This window comes from Ipomoea nil, unplaced genomic scaffold (assembly GCF_001879475.1).
Source record: "Ipomoea nil cultivar Tokyo-kokei standard unplaced genomic scaffold, Asagao_1.1 scaffold1720, whole genome shotgun sequence".
In the NCBI taxonomy this organism is placed as follows: Eukaryota; Viridiplantae; Streptophyta; class Magnoliopsida; order Solanales; family Convolvulaceae; genus Ipomoea; species Ipomoea nil.
This window is the reverse complement of record NW_017618148.1, coordinates 763929-773900: the sequence shown is the minus strand read 5'-3', so window position 1 is coordinate 773900 and position 9972 is coordinate 763929. Positions and strand designations below refer to the sequence as shown.

The window sequence follows — 9972 nt, the reverse complement described above, 5'->3', positions numbered from 1 at the left end:
GAAATTGTTTCATTGAGAAGTGAAATTGCTTTGCAATAAGTGTTGGGATCAGAGGCGGACACAGTGTGGGGCAGCTGCCCCCACTCCCCCCACTCCACCCCTTTATATATATATATAGCATGGAATATTGTATAAAATCTATATTTATGTGACAAATATTAATAGTTTGAGTAGTTTAGTTGGTTAAATACTAAATTTTATTTTATAAAGGGCTTATGTCATGGGTTCAAATCTTATTAGCAACACTTTTAATTATCTTCTCTCTTTCATTTCTTTACAAGATAAATTAAATATTTTTAGCCTACTTTTAATGAATCATTTAATTAACAAATTAAATGCTCTTTTAATCTAGTTTTTATAAATCATTTAATTAATGTAGTATACAAGTTTATAATATACTTTATTGTATTCGAATTAATTTAGAAAAATCGATCTAACTAAAAGAAACTAAAATTTAGAAGTGTTTATGAATATATTGTTATTTAAATTATTTTATCTAATTGATTATGTTTCATATTTTCTCATAAATATATTATAATTTATAATGTATTTTGTATTTTAACCTTATTATGGTTGTTTGATATTTTGGTCATTGACATCTAACGTCATTTAATATTCTCTCCCGCTAAGATGATTTTCTGGATCTGCCACTGGTTGGGATGAGATAAGCTTGATTTTGATTATTGTTTCGTTTTTGTGTGCTTGTATGAATTATATTTGATAAACTTCTAAAATGTTTATTCACTCATATTTTAGACTTGGTTCTCTTTAATCTTTCTGTAACACCATTTTGATGTGGTATCTTGCGCATTGTAATTAAAGTCCTTCTAAATCTTATATGCTCAAAAATTTTCTGAAATTTAGTTTCTATGTACTCTGTACCATTGTCAGAAATCTCATGTACTTGATTTTGATATTTGAACTTAAAAGAAAACTTCAGATTTCTGTTTAAAAGAAATACACCCAAACTTTCAAAGAAAAATTAGTAAAAGTAACGTAATAACGAGATCCACCACTAGAAACCTCACTAGTAAGTCATCAAACATCAACATGCACATAATCAAGAATTCTATCAGTTCTATGCTTAGTGGAGAATGTAATTAACTCTTGTTTGTTTCCCAAATCCCAATCACACAAAACTTATAGAAATCTAACATGCCCACACCATGTACTTCAACACTTTTTAACATATTTCTCTTATGCATTTCATACATATCACACTGAACCTATATATAATCGCCTAGAAAAATAGTACTAAAATTTTTGTGGCAAATCATTGTCTATTAGGTGATATATGTGATAAGAACAACCAAAACCAAAAAACCATGCATCCAACAATTAACTAGATGAAACCACAAAAACATCACCATCATATCATTGCAACCTAAATAGTAACCTTGTACCGCGTTTACAATTTCTTGCTACTTTTTCAATTTGGGACAATCCCTTTATATGTGCACGACCTCTTTACACTTGAAGCACCAAACGTTTTTGCTATTCTTAGACTTTGACCTGGAATCTCAAAAAGCAAATATTTTTTGAGAATTCCAAATGCAAAAGTGATGGGAATAGGAGTGAAAGAGAGATTAGACGCCTATAAATATATTGGTTGTATCCCTAAGGGGTTGTGTCACCACTATCACCATCATTATGAATAAGAGTATTGTTTCACTCCCGTGGATGTAGGCATTTTGCCGAACCACGTAAATCTTGTCTTCTTTACCCTTTTGCCATAACCAAAAATTCCCTGTACCATCAAACTTTGATACCTCGAATTTTATACTTGAACGGACCAATTTGTTGAGATTAATAAGAACAAGAAAAATAAAAACAATGGCGGAAAGGGTAAAGAAGACAAGATTTACATAGTTAGGCAAAGTGCCTACATCCACGGGAGTGAAACAATATTCTTATTCATAGTGATGGTGATAGTAGTGACGCAACCCCTTAGGGATACAACCAATATATTTATAGGGATCTAATCCCTATACAAAGGGTCTACCCGTTTCACTCTTATTCCTAGTATGAGACAAACTCATATTTCTAATCCATATATGAAACAAACTCAACAATTTTCATACCGAGGAGGGTGGAGGAATTTAATTTGTAGTTGGTCCTACTTGGTCTGATGATAAATATTATTCGTTGGATAATTAAAATTGATTGGATGATCTTACAAATTGACAGAAGCTTGAGAAAGTAAAATAATAGCCATCATGATGATCCTATTATACTTCCACATGCAAGTGCTTTTCCAGTATAACTCCGAATGTTGACACTGAAGGGAACTTTGCTGCCATGGGATGCTATGGAAGTTATTGGTATGTTGCCCAATCTTGAGGTTCTAAAACTTAAGTTTGGAACTTGTAAAGGACAACATTGGTATTGGAGGAAGAAAAGAGTTTGTAATATAATAGGGGTAGAATTTTATTTTTCAATTCCCTTGGTTTGTTACAACTGCCACCAACTTTACTTAAATAAGTGGCAGCCTTTCCCTTTGCATGTAACGTCATTTTCCACTTCCTCTTGAAATGAATAAACAAAGTGCTCTCTGTTCTCTTACTCAGTTCGCAGCTTAGCTCACGAAATGGTATCAGAGCTTCGCCCAGGGACGTACACCGCCGCCGTCACCGGCGAGACAAGCCAAGGAAGACATGCAACTGTTGGGTTGGGGCTTCCCTCCTATGTGGTAAATAGCTCAATTTGGACCAAGCCAATTTTATATTCACTATAATATTTGATAGCTTCTTGAGGAAGTGTTTCTGATAATTATTTAATTGTCATGGGATAGAAGAGTTGAGGGGTGGAAGTTTGGAGAAAAGGAGTTGAAGGGATGAAGTTGAGGGGATGAGGTTTTGAGGATAATTTCCCTTCAAATTGGACTCTCCCCCTTTCTCCCTCTTTATGTCGGCTAACAACATCTACAAAAGGGGATGTTTTGTTCTCATTCTTCACTAAGGGAAATCAGGAAAAACAGAGAGAAATAGAGAGAGAAACACACCCATATTATTCTACTTGGCAGTAAGAAAGAAAGAAAGAAAATAAACTCTTTTTTTCTTTCTTCATTTCGGCGAGACAACAAGAAAGAAAAGAAAAATTCCTTTTTCTTTCTTTCTTCTTCGCAGCAGTTCGGGCAGCAACGGCGGAAGGGTTGCCGATCTCTTGAGTATTATCTTCATCAAATAATTTGAGGTCAGCTTGTATTTATTCCAGGCATCTTTTGGGTAATCTCGTAATTCTCGTAATCGAAAAAGTTACTTTAAGCCACTTTTTGAATTTTAGCATTTTGAAGCAATAAACTATTATAAAATGTTGACTAACTAAACACTCATATTGACTGTTTAACTAAGTCAAATAATTAATAGTGGTCAGGCAAGCTAAAATTAGTTGATAAGCTAACTAGATGACGAAATATGGTCTGAATGTAATGGCTTTAGGAAAGTACTTTAAGATGTACAAAATATTCCAATTAAGCACAATGAACAACTGAAGCAGGGACAAAATATTGAAAACTAATGCACCTAGTTAGAAATTGATATTAACTTTGAAACCATGTCCTTAGACTTGTTGATTTAGTAAACTTCTTGACATATTTGCTCCTTCTACTCCAACTCAAAATTAAACTTTATTTTCATATGATATTGTTTATTTTGAATAAGTGAAAAAATAACATACCAATAAGTATTGATGTTGGACTTAGATTTAATTTGCCAATTGTACTCTTAACAATAATTTATAGTAACTCTACAAAAGTGCTTATATATACTTGTTTTGTTTGTCTAGTGCTATTTTTAATTCCAACTACAACTGGGGCCATTTAAAAAAGAATACACATATATGTATATATATATAGTGGCGCGCTCAAGTGAGAATGAGCGCCCATGAGATAAATAAGAATCCTTCACAACTGTTCATTTGTCCAGATCAACGAATCAAATGTAAAATTAGAAAAATGATGCGTTCGTAAGTACGTAACTCGAACTTTAGTGCAAGTAAAACGTGTTATAAGTGCAAGTAACTGATGCAAGTTTGTAAGTAAAAAAAGTGCAAGTAAAATCACTAACAAGTGCAACTATTTTCAATTACAAGTGCAAGTAATTTACTTTGGTAAGACTCGTGCACCTAATGATAAAGTCTTTCACATAGGTGCACTTAATGTTAATGTCTGGTGCAACTAATTATAACGTTAGGTGCACTTAATATCATGGTTGCAGTAGGCGCTAGTCGGGCACCCGGGCAGCGCCTAGCGCCTGAGCGGTCTAGGCGGCGCTAGGCGGGCGCCAAAAAATAGTGTTAGACTTGCAATTTGACAATTTTAATGAGGTTGTTTTCAACATTTATTCAAATAACACATCCAAATAAATGAATTAATGATAATTCATAAGTCATAACATCAAAACTATGGTTTTCAAACAAAAAAATTATATATATATATATATATATATATATATATATATATATATATATATATATATATATATATATATATATATATATATATATATATATATATATATATATATATATATATATATATATATATATATATATATATATATAAATTAGCAAGGTCAAGTCGGCCGGGTTAACTCGGCTAACTCGACAGAAATTGACGAGTAAACTCGGCGTAATCGGCCAAGTTAGGCGCCAGGCGGCCGAATTAGGCGCTAGGCGGGCGCCTAGGCGGCCGGTCTCCTAGGCGGGAGCCTAGGGGGGAAATCGCCACGGCTTAGGGGCGCCTAGCGCCTAGGCGGCGATTACTCGGTGCCTAGACGGGATTTTTGCAACCCTGCTTAATATTGATGCTCAATGTACATTTTACTTGCACTTAGGTGCACTATATGAAACTGCTACTTGCATTTTAGCACAATTTACTTGCACTTCTATATGGTCAACAATTTAAAATACTCTATACTTATCGTAGAAAATTGGAAAAAAAAAAAAAAAAACCAATAGTCAAAAACCTATATATTACTCATGTTTTCTATAGCTTTATGTTGACCACTATGATTTGCAACAAATTTTGAATTGATAATCTGGTTTCTATTTAATTTGATCAACATTTTTTTTTTTTTTTTTTTTACAATGCATTGAAGATTACTCATAATTTCGATATATGATTTTGATTTCTAAAATTCTAAATTTATGTTTCCTGCATCTAAAGTTTTAAATAAATATGTTTGGCATAATTTGTTTTGGTTATAATAATCTGTAACTTTTTGTCATATTATTAGAATGCTTTCAATTTGGTATTTGAAATTGTTCCATTGAGGAGTGGAATTGCTTTGCAATAAGTGTAGGGATGAGCTAAGATTAGATTGATTTTGACTATTGTTTCTTTTGTGTGGGCTTGTAAGAATTACATTTCATAAACTTCTACATGTTTATTTAGTGCATATTTCAGACTTAGCTTGTTTTTAATTAATACCATTTGAATTGAAGGTTATATACATTTCAATTTTCAAACCTTTATATTTTGTGAAAGGAGGAAAGTTATTAAATCACAAGTATGTATATTTGTTTTTTTTTTTGTTTGGAATTACAATATATACTTGGTAATATTATCTAGCAACTAAAAAATATTATATATTTTACTAAACATTAGTTTTGCCTTCACAATATAATTTTCCCTTCCCAAAACTACAAATCCCTCTGTTTATTATTTTTTTTTTTGGAATACAAATCACTCTGTTAGAAATATTGTTTATTATATTTAATTTCGATGATTCTAACAATGTATAAGTTAAGTATTTTAGAACCCAAAATTTTGATGTAATTTTGAAAATCTAGGAACAACAAAACTATATATTGGTATAGTAGATCTCTATCCCATAAATTCTTTGTACACATCAAAAGAACTGAATTTCAACGTATATATCCTCATAGATATGGGTGAGCATCGGTCCGTTGGTTTCAATCGATTTTCGATTAATAACCAAAATTTTAACCGAACCTTCTTAACCGATCAAAAACTAACCGACCAACCTTCATAACTGATATAATCGAAATCGACAGTTTTCGATCGGTTAAATATAACTGAATTTTTTTTATTTTTTATTTTTGTAAAATAACTTAATTTTTATTTATTTATTTGACTAATGCTAATGGACTAAATTATTAAAGAAAACACAACTCAATCAATCGGAGAGTTAGTATTTCTTCAAAACTAGAAGGGATTGCTTTCAATTCATAACATTGTTTAAGAATTAGGTGCTCAAGGACGGGTAAATCATTACAAATCCAGCAACAGCACAGGGAGGAGTTATTTGGATATAATTGGTTTGTTGTTCATGATTACAATACTCAGGTTTTTCTATAACTCACTCAAATTTCCAACCTATCGCAATGTGGTGTCTCTTGATCAGCCTGTTAGATTCTTGTTGAATAATTTTTATTTTTTAGCCTTTTTTTTTGAAAGCCAAACTCAAATTTTCATTAAATCAAAACTGGAATACAATGAGGCGGGACAACGTCCCAAAAACCTAAGACAAACTTAGAATCAGTCGCCCGTGCTATACGTTAGCTGAATTTTTAGCCTTGAATATGTGAAAGCTATCAACACGAAATGTGTAGATAGAGGACTTTCTGGTATTTCCATTGATACTTAAATCACCTTAATTAGACTCTAATGATGGATTACAACCAAAAATCTCCCAGCATATCGCAAAGTGTTTTGTTTTATCTATTCTTCCACAAAAATCCTTGAAAATCAGATGTTAATTAACTAAGCACCATATTCTAATAAAATAAGCAAGACAGGCAAAATTGATATGAAATAGCTATTGAAAGTAAGTGCAATTTAGCACTTATCAGTGGGTTACAATTGGGCGAGTTTTTACTCATTTTGGTCCCTTGACTATGGCCTATTCTCAATTTTGCATTCAGACTTTTAATTGCACCCAATGTGATCCCTCGACTTTTAAAAGTTATCCCAATTTGGTCCTCCGTTACCTTTTCCATCAATTAACCGTTAAGTTGGGGGGTATTTTAGTCATTTCGTTGTGTTTTGTGGTTTTTGTTCTTTCTCTACGTCTAGCCATCCCTATAGCAGCCGGAGCAGCCAGAGATATCTCCAATCTATTGGCATGGTGCTAAATAATACTCCATAACCATATTCACGATACTCTATAGTTGACTGCGAGTAGATCGAAACGCAGTCGTCGCCGGTCTTGATAACGGAGTGGGTAATGTTAATGTTGGTGGTCTCGCTGATATGTACGCCGTCAGTGTTGGGGCTGTTCTTTGGCGCGGTTATGCGGAGATGGGAAACGTTGATCCCCGAGCTGTCCGTCACCTTCATGTGGAATCCCATGCTGTTCACGAAGTTGAGATGGTGCACGGCAGAATGCCGCACGCTTTGGAACAACATAGACTGCACAAAAACGGCCACACGTTGATGTCAAGTTTATTAACGTGAGACATTAATAATGACGACTAGGCCGGCCGGGTAGCTTACGACAGGGAGAAGAGGTGCGTTCTTAATTGTGTCGCCGGCGGCAAATTTCCAGGTAGCCTCGCCACGGCCGTTGATAGTTCCGCCGCCGGTGACCACCACGTTATCCACATGTTCGAACGAGATCCAGTAGTCGGAAGTGTAGACGCTGAGGTCAGTGTCCGCTATAAGAGTTCCCTGAATTTCAACGGTGACGCGCTTATTAGCGGTGCAGGGTCCCTGGAAGATCACTTCTCCGGTCATGAACTTCCCTCGGGGAATTAGAAGCTTCGCCGACGGCCCCGGTGACTTGCAAGCTTTATTCCATGCCCTTATCATTTCCTGTACATATTAAAAGTCCAATCATTATATATATGATTATCGTGAATATGGTTATGGAGTATTATTTAGCACCATGCCAATAGATTGGAGATATCTCTGGCTGCTCCGGCTGCTATAGGGATGGGTAGACGTAGAGAAAGAACAAAAACTACAAAACACAACGAAATGACTAAAATACCCCCCAACTTAACGGTTAATTGATGGAAAAGGTAACGGAGGACCAAATTGGGGTAACTTTTAAAAGTCGAGGGATCACATTGGGTGCAATTAAAAGTCTGAATGCAAAATTGAGAATGGGCCATAGTCAAGGGACCAAAATGGATAAAAACTCCAATTGGGCTGAACATTTTACCCCTTTAAAACAAGACGTGTGATCTTGTCGGTGGTATTTGAATGTCAATTTGGTCAAATGACCAAAACTAAAAAATAAAAATAAAAATGAAGTCATGCATCAAAATTGAAAATTTTAAAAATCAATTAGACTTTAGATACTTCAACTTTTAAAAGTTGCAATTAAATCTTTAAATTTCTTTCGATAGAGGAAAGGAACGGATCAGTGTCAATTGTCCCTTTATAATGGTAACATCGCTAAATCCGCTTCAGACATGTTATTTTTGTGCATTAAAGCGTCCCAAAATTGATTAATGACCTATAATAGCAGGTCATCACCAAGTTTTCAGCCGCTCCGAAGACATTCCAATGTTTAAATTTGGTATTGACAAAATTGATGAATGATTGCTAGTTTTCTTTGAATAAGGTGACCAACGATGGTCGTCAGTCACTGACCACGTAATTTAATTGTCAGAGTATTGTTTGAGTCCGCCAAATTTCACCGAATTCCTAGTGACCTGCTATTACAGGTTATTAGTCAGTTTTGGACTTTAAAGTACGAAAATAGTATGTTCAATGACTTAAATATAACTTTTAAAAATTCATAGGTTTAATTGACTTTTCGTATACTATGTAATATTTAAAAGTGTTTTTTCAATTCTTTAAATATTTGGTAGAGTCTCATTTTATATTCTCAATTTTTATTCCCTTTCATTAGAGGTGATCACGATTCGGTTATAATTTTTTTTTCTTCTTTTTTTGGTACGGAAGCTTTAATTTTATTTATTTTTTTTTAAAATGACGATTTTCAACGATCATTTTTTAAAAAATTTCCAAAATTTTCGACTTTAAGCCGAAAATTTCGGAGAAAAGTGTGCAAGACTCAAAGCTGAGTCGTTATGCTGTGCTGCAAAAACGACATCGTTTTGACGTCGATTTAAAAAAAATATCAGAATTGCATAACTACGCATCCATAATTTCATAACTATACATCCAGAATTGCATAACTATACATCCAGAATTGCATAACTACACATCCATAACTTTATTACTATACATCCAGAATTGCATAACTACACATCCATAACTTCATTACTATACATCCAGAATTGCATAACTTCATAACTATACATTCAGAATTGCGTAACTACACATCTATAATTTCATAACTATAAATCTAGAATTGCATAACTATACATCCATAATTTCATAACTATACATTCAGAAATTATACACAACATAATGTTATTGACGGGAATCGAAATTGATTTTTTTTTTTTTTTTAAAAGTTGAACGCGCGTTTTAGTCAAAACAACGTCATTTTTGCATCCGTGTGCACCATTACACAGCATAATTTTCTATACATATAATATTTTCCTTTCTGGTTTATTGGCGCATGTATTTTGTTCATTTTCTACCTCATGTTTATTTTTCTTTTTTATCTTTTTTCATAAATAAATTAATATATAAAATATATATCACTAAAAATGTTTTAATTAATATCTTTTAAATGAAATACATATTGATGTTTTTTATTTTAATATTTTTAAATAATATACAATTATATTAAGTCATTGTATTAGGTTCATTTTTAAAATAATAATGCAAATACATCATTATAATAATAAATATTAAATAATTCATTAAACAAACTTAACTGATTAACCTCAAATATGTTCATTAAAAAAATATCAAAAGTTCATTTCCACAATAAAGAAAGTTCATTAATATATCAGTATCACAAATTCATTAATAAACAATTAAGATTCAAAAAATATTAATGAGTATCATTCAAAAATAAAATGAGTATCATTCAAGATATTTTTAATAATATATGTTCTGTAACATTAAATTTATTTATACAAAAA

General features: G+C 32.7%; 1 protein-coding gene across 1 annotated transcript; it reads right to left on the bottom strand.

The window, feature by feature from the left end:
- Positions 1-7042: 7042 nt before the first annotated feature.
- Positions 7043-7771, bottom strand: LOC109191755 (exopolygalacturonase clone GBGE184-like). The gene is made up of 2 exons (XM_019342407.1): positions 7457-7771; positions 7043-7372 (listed from the first exon to the last, which is right to left on the bottom strand). Exons 1-2 carry the CDS (start codon positions 7769-7771, stop codon positions 7043-7045), a joined length of 645 nt encoding a protein of 214 aa, XP_019197952.1.
- Between the last annotated feature and the right edge of the window lie 2201 nt (positions 7772-9972).

What these genes read in the sequence shown, in the direction of transcription:
- LOC109191755 (XM_019342407.1), bottom strand. Translation starts at nt 7,771, where the DNA reads ATGATAAGGGCATGGAATAAAGCTTGCAAGTCACCGGGGCCGTCGGCG. An exon ending in ACGCACCTCTTCTCCCTGTC is followed by an intron (nt 7,373 to 7,456) that starts GTAAGCTACCCG and finishes GTTTTTGTGCAG; the next exon opens with TCTATGTTGTTCCAAAGCGT.